At 39.3% G+C, this 21241-nt stretch overlaps 1 protein-coding gene across 4 annotated transcripts in view; it reads right to left on the bottom strand.

The window, feature by feature from the left end:
- The window catches only part of NEDD9 (neural precursor cell expressed, developmentally down-regulated 9), a 169898-nt gene that overhangs the window by 19703 nt on the left and 128954 nt on the right, over positions 1-21241 (bottom strand). For 2 of the 4 annotated variants that reach the window (XM_016118787.2, XM_016118786.2), the window contains one exon: positions 5870-6316. In XM_016118787.2, the coding sequence (XP_015974273.2) occupies positions 5870-6316 (447 nt within the window). Of the gene's footprint in view, positions 1-5869; positions 6317-6494; positions 11234-20647; positions 20725-21241 lie in introns of those variants that run through there. The other 2 variants (XM_016118788.2, XM_016118784.2) reach the window with 2 other exon arrangements.

The raw sequence follows: 21241 nt of genomic DNA, 5'->3' as shown, positions 1-21241 counted from the left end.
CACTGGCGTGGGTGACTCGATTGGGAAGAGGTACTTCTCATTTTCAAAGTGACCTTATAATGTCCTGCCCTCGAATTGCTCAAGGACCTCAAATTTTGTGTAAGATTTAAAATTTATCTTTATCGTCGAGTGTAGAAATTTAGATGAAAGTTTATTCCTCTGCATAGCCCAAAAAGCCATGTGTTGAGGAAATAAATGTATTTATTTAAATTAGCATGGTTTTTACACAGAAATGTACAATTCTGGAACATGGTCATACTTTATTGAATTTATAAGTAAAGAAACTAGAGGTACCCTCTGCCCTGTCAAACTGTGATTTCTTCCTGACAGTTTTCAGGGTGTGTGTGTGTGTGTGTGTGTGTGTGTGTGTGTAAAATTCACGATGACTAAGTGTCTAAGAAGGTACAAACATTGTAATTAATCTATTTCTGGTTCTTATGTTACCTTTTAGGAATGGGCCTAGAAGGCCTGGCTAATATCTTTGAATCATTTCCTGCTGACAAATGGCGGTGTCCCATTTTGGAAGGTAGGAAATGGTAGTCTTTAAAGATGATGTGATGGAGTCTAGATAAGTCAATATTACTTGAGTTTTCTGAGTGTCACCCCTGAAGCAGTACTTGCCTTAGCCTCGTCCATCATACACACTATAATGACAGACCATTACAGCTTTAATTAATCCATGAACTCTCTTGAAATTAAGTAAAATGTATAACATATATTGAGACCATAGAGGAAAAAGAACTGCTGGGGTGCAGAAGGAAAGCTTCACAGAGGACATGAACTTTGAAATGGGTATTAAAGTGTGAATAGGTGTTCATTCTAGGTAAATAATAGCACACACGAAGGAAGCTCTGCTCCTTAGTAGAAAAATAAATGTAGTTCTCCTTTTTGAGTAACTATAGAAGGGTTAAGTCATCTTGTCATCTAAACTGAGCAAAATGCATTAAAGTTAGGCCCTCAGACAAGCCGGACTTTACATCTAACATGCTTCAGATGCTCATTTGTTTTGTATAGATAGTTATGATTATATAAAACAGATGGTGACATTTCCAAGACCCTTCTTGGTGAAAACTACCATGTATAATCTGACATATGTCATAACCATACTGTAATGATCTGGACAATGGGATTTGAACACTGTGTGACAGTGGACGGGTGATAAGATCAGAACCACTTTTCAGTTTATTTAAAGGTCAACTCAAATACTTCATTTCTTGCTTCTGCCTTGTTCATTTGCTCACTGGCTGTTATCTGTGTGCTGATACTTTACTATGAGCTTGGCCTATAGCAGTAAAGAAGCAGCCGTGACCCCTGCCTGCCCTAATAGAGTTTATAATTTAGCTCATACTAATCTTCAGAAGGACTCAAAGGAAATCAAATTCCACCAGTGAGAATAAATGCAACATGTCCAAGGAATAATCAGAGAAATACATGTAATTCCTTGTGAAGATCAAGCATGAAATGGATGAACTCAGGTGGTAGTTTTACTGATCTTCGAAGCAAAGAAATGAGGCTGATTTAGACCTTAGTAGCTTTTAGGCTTTTGGATGTTCAGGGCTCTACTCTAAACTGTACTCCTACGTTAAGTAGAATTTTTAAAAAATCGAGAACATTTAAAAAATATAATTCGGCTTTTCAAATTATTGGACTATGAGTAACTATTTAATTTAGAATTGCCTGTGCGTTCTCAGCAATCATGGGCCATATTTAGAAATCTTTGCAAAGTGAGAAAAGTCTAACCTACAAATTGTTTTTAAATGTAATAAAATAGTTATGAGCCTTAAACGTAACAATGAGGATGACGTGATATTGTTTCCTATACATTTGTCTAAGTGTTTATTAATTTCTGTTTTGCAGTTTTTGTGTTTCATATTTTGGAACCAAATTTTTTTATTTAGCTTTCAAACATTCTCATAGGTCCTAGGCATTCTGCCCACAATGCCTAATGCATAAAACGGCCCTGCACATAACACCCAGAGTGAAAAAGACCAACGAAATTAAGTAAAGGTGTCAGTGTATATCGTTTCCAGATAACTTTGGGAGTTCTCGTCCTCTCTGTTAAAAATTCTTGTAGATGCAAAGAGGGAGCCACATGCTCAAAAGGAATAGCCTAAGTTCTAGCAATAAAGTATTTGCATATTTGGTATATAGTGAGAAACACAAACAGGGCTCATGCAGTTCACAATAAACTCTGAAAAAGGAAAAAAAAATGAGGTGAGAGGAACTAATATTTTTAAAGCCCCTACTACATTAAGCAGTATGCCAGGTCCTCTCTATGTATTGTTTCATTTAATTCTCACAACAGCCCTATGATTATTCCCATTGTACAGATGAAGAAGTAAAGCCTAAAGAAGTCCAGTAATTGGCCAAGGAATAAGAGCTATGAAGAAACAGAACCAGAAGTTGGCCTAACCCCAAAGTTCATGGTCTTTTCACAATATTCATGCTGTATTTTTGTTTCATGAAAGAGTGGGGACTATATGATTATCTTTCCCTAACTGCTTATTTAATGAGTGATGAATGTCTTTTAATGTGGATGGGAGGCAAGAAGGACAGTAAAGGTTGGAGTTTTCTGGAGAGGAAATTTGAAGTATAGAAGGCAGAATGAACTGTCTTTATTTTTCCTTAGTGATTCATGAGTAGAAAAAACTGTGGTAAATAAAATTTTCGAAGCCCACAGACTGTTAGCAACATCAAGGAAATCTTTAACTGTGGAAAGTCCCAAATCATAAACAGATTGGAACGTATCCAACTCCCTACTTCGTCCTTTCACAGTGTTTCTCGAAGTGCAGTCCTGCTACCTCCCCCTGAACTGTCCAAGGCGTTTAATAAAATGCAGATTCCTGGGCCCCAGGATTAGAATCTGGGAAAAGGCCTGCATTTCAACTCACCTTTTCCCTCCCCTCTCCGGGTGATTCCTATGTTCCTTAAAATTTTAAAACCATACTTTAGTGTTTCAGAACAAGATTCCACTGTTTCCTCTTTTTCTTCTTTAATAACTTTTAAGGACCACAGCTTAAACTACCAGGAATGTCTAGTTCTGGGTTCACCACCTTTTTATAGATAGGAAAGCCAAAGGGAACAATGGGTATAGGGCTATTTAGCTACAGTGAAAACCCACTGCCCCCTCCCACACTGCCCTATTCCCCTCACCCTGACCCCCCTCCCCCACCACTGCCTGCCTCCACTGTACTGGGATTAACTCTTGGGGCCTTGGTTTAAATCATTAGGATGATTCTCACCCACTGAGAATATCCTGAGTCCAAAACCTACGCTGAGGGAATGACAATTTTTAAAGTAGCTGCTATTACCTAGAAGGTTGAAATTACTTTTTAGCAGCCAAGCTGTTTTCACTGGGAAGGAAGGAAGGAAGGAAGGAAGGAAGAAATGATGGAAGGAAGAAAGGTATGAAGGAAGGAAGAGAAACAAAGGGGGAAAGAGAGAGAGAGGGAGGGAGGAAAGGAGAGAGAACAAAAAGAGGAAGAGGAAGAGAAGAGGAGGGGAGAGGAGGGAAGGGAGAGGGAAAAGAGGAAGAAGAGAGGGAGAGGAAGAGGGCAAACTTACTCCCATGGGGGTGTAAGCCAATGGTCCAGTGGATAGGACGGAGATGGGCAGCCTGGAGAACCAGCAGCTCTAAAATGACTTGAGGTGAGGTCAGGATATCCTGCAGAACATGTGGTATTTGGCAGAGAAGAGCCACTACCATTCCCTTTTGCCCTTCCCATTCTTGCCATGTTACCACCTCAGACTCCCACTGCTTAAAGCAGCTCAGTCCTCTAGTCTTTATCTCTTCCTGAGCTCTGGTAAATTCCCAGGTCTGTCTGCATCCTCTAGAAGGGCGGCCAGAGGTTTCGGAAATTGGCTCCTTCCTACAGGGATTACCCACCTTTCGCTAAACATAAAATGTTCCACTGATTTTAGAATTAAAAACACAAACATATTATTGAGTTCAAGTGCCCACAAGTAACCCCAATGCCCCAATACCAATCAAGGGATGGCGTGATTAGAGACTCTCTCCTCTAACAGGGTGGAGAATCACAGAGCAAATCTGCAGTACAGTTATAGCAAATAAAATGGGAAGAAGTCTGAAGTTTTAGGCTTTTCAGACTTGGAACCAAAAAGGTTGAGTCTAAAAAGGAAAACATGTCACCTTCCTGCCAAAATAAACTGATGAAAATTTAGACCCCACCACCTTTCAGCCAAGTATTTCCTGTTCTGGCCTTGCCTTTCTGATCTGCCTTGCACTCGCTCAGATGAAGGGAAAGCTATTTTTAAGGTGCAAAAAACCAGGACTAAGAATGAGAGAAGTTATTTATTTATAGTTACACCTTTCAACTGTTCTTGTCCCCCTCTAAAGTCAGAGGCCTGCTTTGGCTTTTCCTTTGAATCCAAAATCCCTGGGGTAAGGACATTGAAAGGTCAGGGCACAGTCTATGGCCTGCAGACAGAGATCATTGTCTTGGGCAACACAAGTCAGAAAGCTGTTCACCACCTCTTGAGGAATTCCTCCCAATGTACACATACTCAGCTTAGGCAATAAATGTGCTCTTGAGAAGTGTTTTGTAAAACATACTTTATGTATAAAAGGTAATTTGGGTACATTTGTGGTTTTGTTACTTAAGAAATCCAATAGTAAATTCCTCCTTTTTTCCAACAGGGGATTCCATTATCAGGCAAATAGATATTCCCTAATTTACATGGTTTTATAACTTCGGATTCTGCATAAGATTTTCTTGAGAGGAGCGCCTGCATATGAGGTGTTCTAAGAGTCAAAAAGCTCTTTCTGGTGCTGAACCAGACCTTTCCTCTTGTAATTTCAGGGTCTTTTCTTATTCCCTTAAGTATGTCCATTCTTAATACCAAACCTCACAGGATACTCTGTAGACTCTTGGAATTTGCCAGTAAACAAAAGAGAAAAGTTCTACCTTTTAAAGCTCACATCATTTCAGCTTTGGTTATTACCCCTATAAGCTCATTGACATTATTTTCCTCCCAGCACTTGACATTATAGTGTTTGCTTATGTCTCCGCATTATAGCAGAAGCATCATGAAGGCTTTGTTCACTCAGTGATACATCACTGTATCACAAGCATCAAAAATATACTAGATGCTTGAAATTCATTCAATTAAAAATTTTTATTTATATCAAATTGTTATGTCATTTGGAATTACATAGAGCGCTGAAGAGGTCCTTCCCTTTTTTAAACATGATGCCATCCTAAACATCCCAGCTCCACTATTTTTACCCACTGGCTCAGACTTTATTATAGGACTTACTTGAAGGATAAGAGAATGGGTCCTTTCTAATACAAGTATCTATATGTTTTAAATGGGCTAAACTGTAAGCTAGCAACTCTGCAGAACGAACTGGTTGGCATGACCCACTCCCAGCTTCCTTGCTTCCTCTACTTCTAGTGAGTTCTTTGTGCAGCCAGGCCAATGGGGTCACGATTCAGCTTTTGGCGAAAGTAAGGTTTTTGCCGCATCATTGTGCTTGTACAAAATTTGGTGTCTTGTACCACCCAAGGAAGAAATTGAAAAGATGAAACTATTTGAGCGCAGAAACTGGGTCTAAAAGCAGATCTATTAGAAGGATGAAAAGAAACAATTAAATGATCCAGCATGACCTGGGATAGCACAGGAACTTAGATGCTGTGCATCAACAGTTATTGGCACACGGTAGGAATTCAAGAAAGTTTTGCTGACAAATGAATGGAAAAATGATGCAAAAATACTGCCCAATCTAGGGCATTTAGATATACTTACTTCTTGGAAGTGTCAAGTACTTATTTTGGGGATATTTCTATTGCTCTTAGTGCAATGGGAAAAAAATAAGTGGGAACAAAAATCTAGTCAGTAACTAACTCACCTTTTTACTTAAGTGAGGTCCATTAGCCCCGCCAATGCCTCTCTGTGCTGATGGTGGTACTTGATACACATCCTTTTCCTGGTTACCATGGCCAGTGGGTACTTGGTAAATTCCCTGATTTGGGTAGGAAGGTGGCACTTGGTAGATGGTGTCTCGAGGAGCACTCTGTGGGTTTGGCACTTGATAGAGCTTCTGTTGGCCAAAGGACTGGTGTATCTGTCCAGAAGTAGGCTGGTCCTGACTGGAGGAGGTCTCCTGCACAGGGCCAATCAGAAGCTTCACCCGGTTGCCTGGAACAATGCCTTGCCGACCATGTAAGGAACAGAGCCACCATCCTTCGAGTCCTCCTGTGTTCTGCTCTATGACAGTCAGGATGTCTCCCTTGCGAAATGCCAGCTCCTCAGCGCACTCTGGGACATTGTCATATAAGGCTCTTGCCATAAGATTCTAAGAAGGAAAGAAGAGAGAGAAATCATGTTAGAATATTAGTGCAGTCCCTTTAACACCTAAAACCCATGCTCTTATGGAGAGGCATACCTCCTGGAAAGAAGAGAATAATAAATCTGAACAATAGCCTGTAAGGAGGAAAACAGATGGTGCAGACAAAAGACAGATACATACATACCGTGTCTGCCACCAATGACATCACACTGCCTCCTTGGAAAAGCTCAGAACACCACAAGAGTTCTTTCCTCTAGCAGTAGATGCTGTGCCAAGGAATTATGAGTTAAAGAGTCAGAGAATGGTTCACTATACAAAACATTTTTCTTCCTTTCTTAAAGCCAGCTTAAAGAATAAAATATCTCAAGATATTTTTTTCATATATTGGAGATAAAAGAGTCAAAGAACATCCCTAATAAAAAAACAGTACAAATGGTATTTATATTTAGTGTTAAAATAGAAACAAAAGTACATTTATATATGTCTTGGCAGGGCTTAAACATTCTCATTTTCAGTTCACAAGGTATTTGGATACAGGGAGAATCTCCAAACAGGCATTTTTTCCATGATAATCAAGCATAGAGCATAGTGTGACAGTAGTCTGTATCTCCAGATTTGATGGCAGGGAGCTATTAAGAATTTATCACATGTACATAGATGCCATCTCTTTCTCTTTTGGTCTTTTATTGACACCTTTCCTGAAGGCCCCTTCTCACCCTGCCATAATTTCCTACTTCTTGAGTTGCCATTGACATCGGAAAGGCTGTGCCTTCCCCTTTCAGGGGCCTAAAACACTTTCTCTCTTTGTATGAAGGCCTGTCTGGCACATTCAGTACTAAGCAGACAGCCAAAGTAGGCATTCAGCAGAGAGTGGGCAGCCAGTGCGTGCTGACATTCTTGGAAGCCTTTCAAAGGCCCCAAAGATTTCATTTCTTGGCGTTAGTAATGTTTCGCAGCATGATGGCAGCCATCACCACATGCCTGCTCCTTCCCAGCACACAGAGGAGCCAGGAAACATCGTAAATTCACCACAAGCACTCGGAAAACTAAAAGTGATCTTTCTAGTGCTTTGCTAAATGTCTGGATGCACTAGGCGTTATCGCGATGACGATCATTTGTGAGAGAAAGAACGGCTGATTGGATGACGCATGTTTGTCACTTTACATAATTGTGGAATTTGGCCTGCTGTTGTTCAGACTTCTGTCCCTCCCCTATTTTCTTCTTTAGAAATGTGGACTTGATCTTTTGGCCTCATACTTTGCATTCCTTTATAACTGACACACGTTAATCATCTCCCCCCTGTGCTGTAGTCCTTAACCACAGGCCTTGCTCTATGTGCTGGTTCTCTGCTGTAGAGCGGCCATGGCATGTTAAGTGACCTGCCCTTTGGTAAGTGGTTGGGAGGGAGTCTGACTTTTACTCTGCTAACCAAACCGCTTAACCTAAGGAAAGGAGGCAAAGCCATAGAGGTCAGTACCCAGGAGGCCTGGTAATGCTCTTTAAGAATAAGGTTGAAGTCTTTGTTCTTGAGAGTTTTGAGATCCAGGAAGTCCATGACGCAGACAGGGGAAGCCAAAAGGAAACTGAGTGGTTTGTGTGTCATGCGAAGGTTTACTTTGTATTTATATTCTAGGAAGCTCTGGGTTCCTTCTAACAAGTCCAAGTTCATGTACATAAAGATCAATCATGCAACATTATATTCTGGTTTGAGGAACCATTTAAGGATGTGTAAGATTCTAAAATGCCCTGTTTCTCTTCTATCTTTTGGGCATTCTGTAGTTTAAAAGAAAAGTCATGGATTACAGAAGATAGTACTCTGGTCCTTTATACCAAAGTCAGTAGAAGGAAATTACTCTATCAGTGTATTGAGATTATAGAGCAGGGAGAGAGCTGATCCGTCTGGTCTCTGTCCCTTTCCCCAGGCCCATTCAACAATTGGGAATGGCTGGTAAGGAAGCTCCAAGATGAAATCAGAAGTGATAAAGAGTAGGGGCCAGTTCTTTGGGACCTCAGGGCAGATAGCTATGCAAATATATTGGCTTCCAAGAAAGGAAAGAAGAAAAACATAAAACAGTAGAAGGGCAAAGAACTACAGACCTAATCAGCATGGATAAATGTGAGGCTTTTGGAGTTGGGCCACTGCCATGGAACTTCATGACACACTGAAGTAGAACACTGGACCATGCTTGATTAGAGGCAGATAGAAATCCTTTGTGTGAGAGTTGTTCTGGATGTCCTTTATCTCCTGTCCCAGTGACCTCCTCACTACCTGGTAAGCAGTGTACTACTGTTTTTTAGGCGTGCTCAAAGAGCTGCTTCTCAGGGAATACTTTCAAAGCTGTTTGTCCTTGCTAATGGACCCACTGCGGATGAGTTCTCTTGACTAGTTAGTTGTTCATGATTTCTCAAAATCCTCCCTACTGCCTACAAAGACCAGGATTTAGAGAGAGATTGGCTGTTAGTGGCAGGCACCCCAGTGCTAGCCTGATACCTCAGACACTGATAGCTATTCGCAGTCTTTGCAGAACAAGAGTGAGTTATTTAATATCTGTGCAAGCTACAGAGAGCCAATGTTTACATCCTGCCACTCTCCCAAACAGAAGAGTCCAGCTCCAGAGACCTTTAGAGATACCTGGATCCAATCTTTCTATTTGACAGATGAGGAAACAGGTTGGGGGGCAGAGGCAAGTTTATCATTTGCCCAAGGCCACATGTTTGGTGTCAGAGATAGAAATAGAATTGTGTTCTCTTGGTTTCATTTTCTTTCCAGAACTCTAAGCCATCTTAGCTCTACTACACGATGTCCTCCTAACTGGTCTCAATTCCATTACATTCCATTCAGTTAAGTTTTAAAGATGACCAATTCTTCTTGTCATGTCTATAGAATAAATAGATTATTGGGATTTGGTGTCCTAGCTTTATGACGTGGGCAGATTACTTCTCTCCTTTGTGCTTTAACTTACTCATCCATAAAATAGAATGTGGATAATAGCACCTATCTCATGAGGTTTGCTGTAAGGATTAAGTGAGTTATTTCAAGTTAAGTACTTTAATATTGCCGGAGATTTATAAAGTTACTATGACTATTTATTTAATTTGTTGGATGGCATTTTGACCTTAGGCTCCCTGCCCTGTTTGCCTCCTCTCAGCTCTCAAGGATTAGTCCTATTCTGATGATACTATTATCAACATATACATTCATATTTATACATATCTGACATTTCCCTTGCTCACAATTATATTTAAGAGAAGTGTCTCTCAAAACAGTGTTTTCTTAAATTAATGAGTTTTAGGCATTGCGACCTCTTGTCAAGGATCTGCCTACAAACAGCAATGATGAAACTATTGGTTGCACTCAAGAGACCTTCTGAGACAAAATACTAACACTAATAATAATGATATTACTAGACAAATTATGGGTAAATCTCATTAGATTCCAGCAGAGTACAATCCATCAAAAAGTGGGGAAAAACATGGGCAAGGAGCTTCACTTTTGAAAATACTTGGAGTGTTGGGGCAGGAGTTCAGTAAGAAGATAACAGCAAGTTCAGCTTCAGCTGGAATGCAAACTGTCTCATTCAAAAGTGCACAGGCAAGTCATAAATAAACAAATTAAGACTTAATTCCTCTGGCTAGGAGAAGGTGGAGGAGCCCTTTCCTTCACTGTAAAGGTGAGACTCCCTGTGGCCACAAGTCAGGAGGTGATTTTCTGAATATCTTATAAAAACTCAGGAGAGGCAGATCTATTCTTTCTCGCCCCCCTCACAATATTTATCTCCATAGCAAGAAAGATCAACACAGAAACACATCAAAGAGAGATAACAGAGCTATGTAATTCTATATCCAGTTGGATGGTTAGCCTCCAGAGACTGGCAGCTAGAAATGCAGCTTGGGCTTGGCAAACCACCAAAACAGTTGGGCATAGAACTTGAAGCCAGAGGAACTTTAAACAATTACAGCCCAACTCTTTCACTTTACAAATAAGGAAAACGAGCCTCAAGAAGTTAATGATTTGCCAAAGTCACCTAGCAAGAAAGTCAGAACTAGGACAAGAATTCAGGCTTCCTATCTCCAGCTCCAGAATTAGGACAGTATTTAATCAAATCCATATGCTACAAAAGTTGTGGTTCTAATCAGGAATGGAACTTGGCCTTTAGGGTCATAAATTCTATTTGAGGGAACCCTAATTGTAGCAGCCTCTAGCATTGATCCCCACCCCAATGTTTCTTGAAACTCTCCTCTGGCTTCCCGATACCACTTTCTGCTTCTCTCTCTTCTCTTTGTCTCATGACCACTCATCTTCCTTCTCTATCATAGACTAAAATTAAGTGATCATCTTCCAAAGGGATTTCCCTTTTGCACTTTTCTCTTCTCTATATGTTCACCCTCCATGGGAAATCACATCCATGCCGATGGTATCTAAACACAGAAAACACTCAGATCCATAGCTCCAGCTTAGATATTTCTCTGCACTCCAGTCCCACATTTCCAGGTAGCTTTATTTTGAAATCGACAAGTGCAAACACCCTTTTCTCCTGCTTTATCTCTCTTAGTTAACAGTATGACACAGCTGTCTAAGATAGTAGCCTCAGAGATTTCAGTGCCTCTTTACAACTCAAAACCCAATGCATTACCTTGGACTCTGCTTTCTTCCTCAAGGCCACTCCTACTTCAGGCCCTCAGCAACTTCTTGGGGGGAGTATGACAATTGCTTCTCAACTAAGTTTCCTGCATTCAACCTCTTCCCATCTCAAAACCCATTCATCTTCCACATAATCAGAAGTTATTTTTCCAAAACCTATCTGACTATTTCTCTTCCCAGTTCTCCGTAATAGCATTTATTATAGTATGATTTGTATTATGTCATTCAGGATTGAGAACTCCTTAAGTTCATAAAGGCTGTCTTAGTCCTCGGCATTTCCAGAACTTGAGCCCAGTGTCTGAAAATATATATATACATACATACATATACACACACTCAACAAATGCTTACTAACTTGAAATGGATTCTGGACTCTGGTTTCCTGGTTCTCTATAGAGAGGATGAAATTTTCTTCTAGAGAAATCAGTATGACATTTGGTCAACATTTTCAGATGGATGTGGGAAAATAAACTAATGGAACCAGAGAGATAAATGGCATGTCCAAATCACCCAAGCCTCACAGCCAAAGAATGTGGGAGACAGCAAGCAGGAAGGTGCCCGCCTCTCCCTATTAAAACAGGATAATGACGTAGATAGTGAGCCTGAGTCTCATGTCCACAACAACTGAGCAAACAGGAAGGTCAAGATGAACTGACTATCCCAGTCAGATTAAATACAGTGTTTTCTGTAAGCGCCTTTTTCCCCTTCAGTGTAACCCACATCGGGCTGCAGGTGACTGAGCACCATTCATACTTTGCCAGGACTAAAGTTTCTGCTGTTCCAGGTTCCCAAACTATGCCTGAGGAGCAGGTAGAAAATACTGTACAACTAGCCAAAACAGCAGGTACAAAAACTCTAGACCACATGACAACTCCCACATTATTCCCCACTCTTCCCAGCCTTTTTTCCCCCACTGCTATCAAAATATCAGGAAAGCATCTTAGTCTTACTGCCAAGGAAACTATCTGCTATTCCAAATATGGAGAGGTGTGACTTGTAATTTCCATGACCATTCATGCTGTTTTATAAAGAGAAATGAGACACAATGGCTGCGGTGTCACCCAACTAAGATTGATAGCATCATCAATGGCCCAACTTCCTCTTATTATTTTTATTTTATTCTATATTTATCATGCAGGAGCTCCTGTCACAGCCTCAGGGCTGCTACATTCTCAGTATGAATTTCTTGTACCCAATCCCCAAATTTTAGCCTTGGGATCTGGCAGGGTGTGTATGCATGCACTTACACACTTACACACTTACACACTCACACACACACACACACACACAGCAGGACAGATTGTGAGAAACAGACACAGTATGGAAGGGAAAGGCCATTGTCAAGGAAATCAATCCTAAAGGAAGTGGCTGAAGGATAAGCATTATGAAGGTCAGTGTGAGGACACAGGGGAAGAGAAAGAAAGGCTTCTGTGCTTTTGTGACTGCTGACAAAAATCAGCTTCAGTTTGAGGGTCATCAGACCACTTTGGCTACCTCCCAAGATCACCTTTAGGATATAAGGAGATGTGGTATTTCCCCAAAGCAGGAATCAGCTGTAGTCAGGAAAGATGGATATATATGTGTCTGGATTTTGCTTCTGGGAATACGTGGTTTACACCTGAGTTCTTTCATTGGGTGATTTGGAATGTAAAATTTTCTAACAGTTGGATCTTCTCAAAATTATTAAGTAGTAGACACAAAGCTTTCAAGCTCAGGAGTTAGAAGATATGACACATAGCACATCCAAGTTCTTTCTCAGCTGTATTTAAAATTGCAATCTGACTCACTTTTCATTATGTGATCTGAACTAGTCACAGAAAGGCAGCAGCAGAATTCTTGTAGGCCCCACTAGTCCCTTGTCATACTGCTTATCAGCAATGAGAAGTGTCCAACACGAGCCGCCAAAGATTCCTCCAGCACCTAGACCACATTTCAGCCAATACTTTTGTTTTCCGAAAAGCACTTCTAACTCCCTATGATGGTTACAAAGTTTATATGAGTATCTTGGATGCTCTCCGAATTTTCATGTCAATTACCCTACCACAATTCCTTAAGTTTTCTTAGGTTTTCCAGCCTTGTTGAACTTTAGCCATAGTGTTCTCTTTGAGCATTTCTGAGTGGGGGATACTTTAAGAAATGCAACATTAGACACTTGCCCACTCAAAGTTACTCTTTGACATGCATCAGCCCTCACATACACCATTAGGGTGCATCCTGTGTATGGTGGCCCATAAGGCTCCCAGGTTTGGAAAGCTTAATGTCTGTTCCATATCCTCATTTGATGAGGGATTGTTCAGGACCCAGTATTACTTTGGGGGTTCATATGCTGAAGCGACACTACTTCTTGATAACTGATGAGGAGATCTGATGCTCATTGCAAATTTGGATATTTGGATCTCAGGAAGAAACTTCTTTTTAACCAGATTTGGTAACCTGATATGGACAGCATACCTGTGAGATTCAAAAACATGTTTGTTCAAATGCTGGGTTCCTTTCCTTTCCTGCACTAGAACTAATGTCGTCTATTCTCTCTTGATTTAAGGTTGACGTAGAACAGAAACATTCACATGCTGGGATTTATTTACCATGAAACCAACAAAAGCCTCGAGCAAATTATTTGTTTTATATGAAAAAAAATTACAAGTGGGTTGATAGGTTGGAGTGCATGTATGCATGTATGAGTATATGTATGGGACTAGTCCACTAGTCTACTTCAATTATTTCTTGGCCATTCGAGGAAGATGAGTTTGATTGCTGACAGTATTTGAGAAAAATAAATTAGCTTTTGCCTCACAAGTCTGATGGTCATAAATAATACATGTGTCTATAGGAGCTCAATTTTCTACTCTTCTGTCAACTTCCGAAGGTCTTAAAGAAAGTGGAGGGACATGTAGGTTTCTATGGGTATTAGACTCAGAAGTCACCCAAAGCGAGAACCATCTAGACTAGAATTTTAAACTAAGAAGGTATCTTAGAGATTGTTTTAACCCAATCTTCTTGTTTTACAACCCAGAGAGTCTCCTATTAGATTAGCAGCAGAGCAAGCAATAGCATCTGGTTCCTCTCTTAATCTAGGAATTTTTCCACTAGCCCAGAATATACTTCCTGAGAATCTTCTCCATCTTAAAATTTAGTATTGTCGCTATTAAACTTGGGAATTTATAAGCATTTGTCCCAGGTTGCCTAGTTTTGATAGATTTTACGTATAGTATATTGGCAAAGGATCAAAAACATGGGGCAGGCACAAACTCTTTTCAGGGTTCTGTCCCTAGATAAATCTGACAGGCATCACATAATGATGAAGGCCTGACACCCACTCACCTAAAATATAGGTTTTATTAACAATAAAACAACCATCTGGATTTCAGCCAACATTATGGTGTTGGCACCGGATCACATCTATCTGCCTGTCTAGACAAATCCCTCAAATCCAGGCACTGGATGTTGGAGAAGCGAAATGAGAATTGTTATAAAGGAATAGGAGACTCTAGTCCATTATATTACAGTGTATTTCTAAAAACAAAAATTTCTCAAAATTCAAAACACACAAGTTACATCTAACAAAGTATTTGAAAGAAAGGGAAGATCTTCCTATTTTTTACATTCTCATATATCTTCCTACACCAAGGTATGGAGCCCGCAAGGAATGAAGTTATATCTAAATACAATATGATACAATACCAATATCTCAATACAATATGTAAGCATCCTGGCAACTCTTGTTTTTCTCCCAGCCAGAACCCAGTTGACATAGCTTGAATGCCATCCCTCACGGGAATCCTTTTAGATGTCCCCTGACAGTCCCCTATGACAAAGACTTATCCAGGCCTAAATTATTATGTCAATAATGCCGATGTCATGAAACCTTGGAAATTAAACGGAATTAGTCTCACTCTTCATATGGGAAGTCTAATGACAATGAAATCACACTGCCTGTCACGAATCTGTTTCCCTATCTGCAAGATGGGGATAATGAACATGTTCTTTATAATATTATGAGGAGTCATTAAATTATGTATGCAAAATGCTCTGATTTCTTCAGAAGAAAGGGTCTCTAAAAAATTACAGCACAGTTATTACTGCATTATTGTGAGCTCATGAAATTGTGTGTTAAGAACTATACTCCTCTCCCTCAAAAATAATTCCTCCAGGAAAAGAAAACAAACCCGAAATGATCTCATCGTGATTACACCTGCCACACCAAAAAACAGACACAGTTCAGAGAAACTAAATTCTTTCCCTCTAGCAATGAAGTAAGCTGCGTCTGTAATTAAGATCTTAATAAGGGAGGCAGGAGGCTTGGGCAGACGCTGCAGGCTATGAGGCACAGAGCTACCAAGCCAGGTTTAAAACAAGAACAACTGAAATACAATCCCCCTGCTACTTAACCTCTCAGGTGTTCTCTGCTCAAGTCCATATTGCAAAATGGGCTTTCTGTCATTTCTAAAGATGCTTATTTCTGCAAGAAGAAGAAGGAAAAAAAGGACCGCTCTATTATTTACAAGCAAATGTTATTTATAACTCTATGTGAAAAATTTGCCTGCATTCAATTAAAAAAAACTTCTTAGATAATTTCCGGTTAAGAGGCTGATGTAAGGGAAAAGGGATAATGCCTTCAAAGGTTGACCGATCTCTGTAGCAGCTCATATTGACTGTCCAGAGTGATCACATGTTCCTGAACTTTCCAAGACAGACCTAGTTTCAAATATCCTTCCTATTGTCAGACCATATGTCCCATTTTGGGGTTTGTGAAATATGAATATATTTCCCTAAATTTCCTACAAGAATTACACATATTTTAAACTAAAAATAAAAGATAGGTGTGCAAGTATATATCATGCAAATGGGTGTGCCTTCAATGAATTTATGGTTTGGGAGGAAAAAAGATAGTTTTGATAAGAGTCTTTGATTCAGTCAATGGACATATTTTCTAAATGGCAAGATGATCTTATAAAGAAGTGTGATATATTCCAAAGGCATCTGGGCCTCTGTGAGACTGTCTAGAACTCCAGTTTCACAGTGAATGGGGTTATTAAGAGAGAGAATGCTGTCGAGCTAGCTGTATTTCTATTGTTTTCTACTCTGACCATCATTTAAGGGTGTGCTCATCTGAGTGAAAAAAGTTGGACAATCAGAGAATAACATGGAAGTTCTACCCCAGAGGAGTACTCAGGGGAAAAGAGGATTTCAAAATGTTGCTCTGCCAACTCTGTTGTGATAGTATTGAAATCTGCTGGTCCACTCAACCATTTTGCACCAAACGCTGTCATACTGTAAATGACTAGTAACACACACACGTACTCACCCCTCATTGACAGATTACTAACATGTACTATTAGATACAAAAGACTCTGAACTCTAAGAGGCATGAAGTGTTTGAAAGTCTAGTTCATCCCCTTCCCAGTGAGCTGACTTTACTTATTATGGTTGTTGAGAGTTGGAGGCTGGGCAGCTGGGGTATCTCAGCCCATTCTTTCAGTAGAGTGCAGAGCCTGGTGATAGAGAACCCTACACAAGTCAGCCACATCTCCTGTGGGGTGAAGTGCTAAGTTAAGGGCAACAAACTAACTACCATAAATGAATGAGATTAAAGCTAATTCATACAAGAGATAGCATGGATTTCCACATAACTAAAAGAAATTAGGAAAAATATTAATGACACATCATCCTGTCTAAATATATATTGCTTTAATAAATAGAAAGATCTGGATCAAATTTTAACCTTATACACCTTTTGGTTGTTGCAACTTTCTATTGAGCTTCACAAATAATTCCCTCCTGTTGCCACACACACATCACACACACACACACACACAGTAAAAAAGGAGCTATCAAACATTTTTCTGTGACGCTTGCACTTCTACATATTCGTGGTTGCTCAGGCTTCATTTCTAGTAAACATAGACATCAATATTCTACATAAGGAACTTTTTTGGTAACATCTTATAACTATTACCTTGACATAGTAGAAATATCAGTAGGAATTCTCATTTGCAGTGTAAACACCAAGATTTACAAAGAAATAAGACATCTCCAGATCAGTGAACCCAGCTTTGAATAAGGACTATGAACCACCTACTTAAACATTACTTAGTAACATTAATGGCTGGGAAGGACAAGATCATTTTAAAGAATAAAATGGTATTTACTAGTCCATGGTGGGGTCCAGGTATATATTGAGAACATTCTACTGGCAATTTTAATATCTCCATGATCAGCCGCCCACTCCCTACTTTAACCACGTAAATCACTGTCACACACTATCACTACTCATATTTTCTGGAGGGTCTGTTCTATCTTCCTTAAAGTACATACCTCAATTCACCTGGATCACATTGTCTACTAAACTATAGTCTAAAAGAATTACTTTTTCTGTGGCAGGTGGAAAAGGTCACTAACAAGGCCATTTATCTTGAAATGAAGATTCCTTAGGAAGATAGTCTTTTGCAGCTAGGCTGTAATGTTCCCCAGGCATACAGAGTCTTCATTAACTGGTAAGAATTACCACAGGGAGATGACTGGAATGTTCAAAGTAAATAAAATGGAGGGGGGTGTTGTTGACAAAGTATAAACAGGTTTTTTGGGGAAGAGGGTCCTCTTTCTGTGCTCATAGTCTTTGCAATCATCCATTGCCTAGGAAACCAGCAGCTATTCTCTGGCATTTTAAGTTGGAAATATACTATTTCTTTCCAGTGGCCTTGTTTCATTTATCTTGGCAAGGAGGATTGATAATTAAGTCTATATGTTACTGCAGAGTGATGCCATGGTCTTGGTAGCTGGCATTTCAAACCAATTTGTTTAGGTTTCTTTCAAACCTTAAAGTGATCTAAAAATAGATAGAGCTCTTTCTTTACATCTACATCACTCTAATTGACTACAACAGGATAAAGGATATAGTTTACAATGAACTTCTGTACCATCTTTGCATTTTACCTTTGACTTTTTTGATGAATTTTTCTTTTCCTTAACTAATATTTTTGTTTTGGGGAAACAACTCTAGTGAATGTTTCCTTTTAAATTTGTATTTATATAATGCCTGTATATCCATGTATTTGTGTGTATATATACATTGTATATATAGCTTATAACGTGTCATATAATAGCTACTATTTTTAAATGCCTACTATGTAATAGAAGTTGTTGATTTTCATATAGCTTTACAACTATATGATCTGACAGGTATTTTAAAAATCCGATTTTTATAAATGAGGACATGAAGGCCCGAAGTAGCCTGCCTATTACACTGTTAGGAAGTAACCTAAGTAGGATTCTAAACAAAACCCATGTTCTTTCAACTTAATGCTATATTTATTAAGAGTTTTTAAAATGGCGATTTCTAAAGTATTTTACGTAACTTGACATTCAGTTCAACATTAGTTCAGTACTTACCATGAAGGTCCTATAATTTCAGGAATATCAATTCTTATTAACAACAGTGAAGATACCAAGCCATTAATATATTAGCAAGTGGGCAAATGGATGTGCTGGTAATTCCCTATGTGTGGCATTTACATTTCTACAATACACATCCAGGTCCATGGGATACTCAACAATACTCAACCATCTTAAACTAGTAACTGGGATTTTGACATAACCTTGTCACCAAGCATTTTCTGTACAAAGAGAGCTGGAGCTGACCGGCATTGTCTATTTACCATATGTTGGGAGCCATGGTAAGTACTTACATTCATATATTATCATGTTTAGGCCTTAGAACAATAACAAGGCAGTTATTATTCCTGTTTCCAGATAAGAAAACGGAGGCTCAGAGAGCTTAACTTGCCCAAAGTTACAGAGCATTAAATCGCAAGAAATAATAATGCCTTCCTCTAAAGCCCATGCCGTATCTTGTCTATACTACAGGAACATACAAGACACAGGCCCTGTCACCTGCCATAACAAATCCTAGGTCATGTTTTTTATTCAATGACTTGTCTATTGATCTGCCTCTACATATAAATAAAGGCCACCCTTCACTTCTTTATTGCATTCAATGGAGCTTACCTAAAACTGGACAGACCCAGTGGGCAACCTGTATGAGTTACAGGTATCATTTAGATTGTGATTTGATTGAAAGGGGTTAATAATGTAGGTAGTACTAACAGAGTAGGACAGAGGTCAAAAAGCCTATTGTAGGGAGTCATGGAGACACACAGTTTGGGCTTTTGATTGCGTCATAGAGTGGATGAATGAGGAGAGTTACCCTGTGGGAAGTACAGACTAACCAAGTCATGTAGGTGCAAATAGGCAGGAGAAAATAAGTGAGAGAGCAGCACAAGACTAAGATTTCCCACAGGAGAGTCAAAAGACAGGAGACAGGTGGGGTACAAGGTGTGCTTTGAGGGCGTCACGTCTGTGTGGGCTGGGAAGATCAGCCCTACAGAAGTCTGGTATTAAAGAAGGATAAGGAATGCTTGAATGAGAGACAACGAGGTCATAAGTGCACACACAAAAAAGAAGAGAATTTGCAAAAGGGCTGAAAAAGTAGAGAGGAAGTTGTTTTAAGAAGTCTTGGGGGCAGGGTGGTGCAGACAGGAAGCCACTGATGAATTCTGAGAAGAGGACGGATGTAGATCCCAGCAAGAAAAGGATGCTAAAGGCATCCTTGTTATGTCCACACTGTGCAACTTGCTAAATTTGGTACTATCAGAACATCTTCAGCTCTACAAAGACTTTCATCTCTGTGTAGGTAAGTCATTTAGCCATGAAAATGGGTTTGCTCAATAGATAAATAATATATAAACAAATAATTAAGATTTTTCAAAGCATCTTTTAGGGAGAGACAGGAATATCTAATTGAATTGAGTGTAACAAATCATCTAAAGAGAATAAAGAATTTAAAACCAAAATGTCAAAGCAAGGAAAGAACTGGGAATCATATAGGTCATAAATGACTATATTTACTAAATAGAAGAAGCTCAATTAATTTTTCCTCAAGCTGGCTTGAGAAAATAAAAATATTTTCAAAGTCCCCCCAAAAGTTTTAAATAGTATACACTTTCTTGTTCCCCTAAACTTGCTCACATTCAAACAGAACAAAGAAATCTGAATTTCAGAATATAGTTTTCTGATTTGAATTGTAAGTTCCCTCTGCAATTTTTCTTCAGTCCAAGCATTTAAAAATGAATTTGTCGAATGGTAGATTAGATAAATTAGAATTTTAATGGCGGCACACAGAGATCAGAAATTTGGCAAAGCCACAAAAGCTGCTCAGCTATTAGAGATCAGACAGGCAGCGCCTGCCTGCTGAGCACCGGCCTGGCATGAGCCAGCATAAAGGGGGTGGGGTTTCCCGCCTCTGCTCAAATACAGCTGTACGTTGGCCCCTTCAATCATCCTCCTGCCAGAGAGCAACCAAAATCTACCTCCAGACCCCCAGAAAGGAGCTTTGCTGAGCGAGCCACAGTCCCTTCTCCCCGTTTTAGAACATGCTCTGTGTATTCAGAGTAGCTTGTAGAAAACTCTTAATAAATAAAGCTCCCATAATTTACTACCACAGAACGTCAGGCTGAATCATTTTAAAAGAAATGTAACATTAAGTACACATGAGAGTGACTACAGCCTTCCTATGAACAAATTAAAAAAACACAATGAAATAAAAATGGACTACATAGGCGCTAATCAAAAAAGTTTACCGAAGTAATAGCTCACATTCCACAGTTCTCAAGATTATTGTAAATACATAGCTGACTGACCTGGAGTAGAAGTGCAAAATGAGTGGAGGTTTGGTTGTTCTCCAGTTATGATCCCTGAAGTAGCCAAACCAGATAGTCTGGTTAAAAAAAAAAAAATCTTATAGTAGCTTATAAATTTCTCGGTGAACATTTTTAAGTCTGACTACACTAAATTTACAGTGTATAGTGCAATACAGTGTTTAAAAGATAATTCCTGACTCCAGGATTTAATTATCTGGCTTTCCTACCTAAGTGACTCAAATTAAACAAACAATGGTGAAATATGCATCTTACTTTGTTTTGAGTTACTGCCTAAAAAAAAGACTCTATTCTGTGAGAATACTTGGGGGTGATATAGAGTCTTAAATTTCCAGGGAGAAGAAAACACCATTTATACATTTTGGGAGGTCACAGATGGTTCTTTCTTTTTCTTTAATAATGGTTTAAAGTCATAAGTTATGCAACCAGATCATCTTGATTCAAATCCCAACTCCACCACTTTTTAGCTGTGTGGCTTTGGATAAATTACTTAGCCTCTCTGTGCCATAATGTCCATATTTGAAAATGAGTATAATCATACCCACCTCAGAGAGTTATTGGGTGAATTAAATATGA

The sequence above is a fragment of the Rousettus aegyptiacus genome, unplaced genomic scaffold, assembly GCF_014176215.1.
Source record: "Rousettus aegyptiacus isolate mRouAeg1 unplaced genomic scaffold, mRouAeg1.p scaffold_m13_p_1, whole genome shotgun sequence".
NCBI lineage: Eukaryota > Metazoa > Chordata > Mammalia > Chiroptera > Pteropodidae > Rousettus > Rousettus aegyptiacus.
Note: the sequence above shows the minus strand (reverse complement) of the source record. Positions and strands in the feature narration are given on the sequence as shown.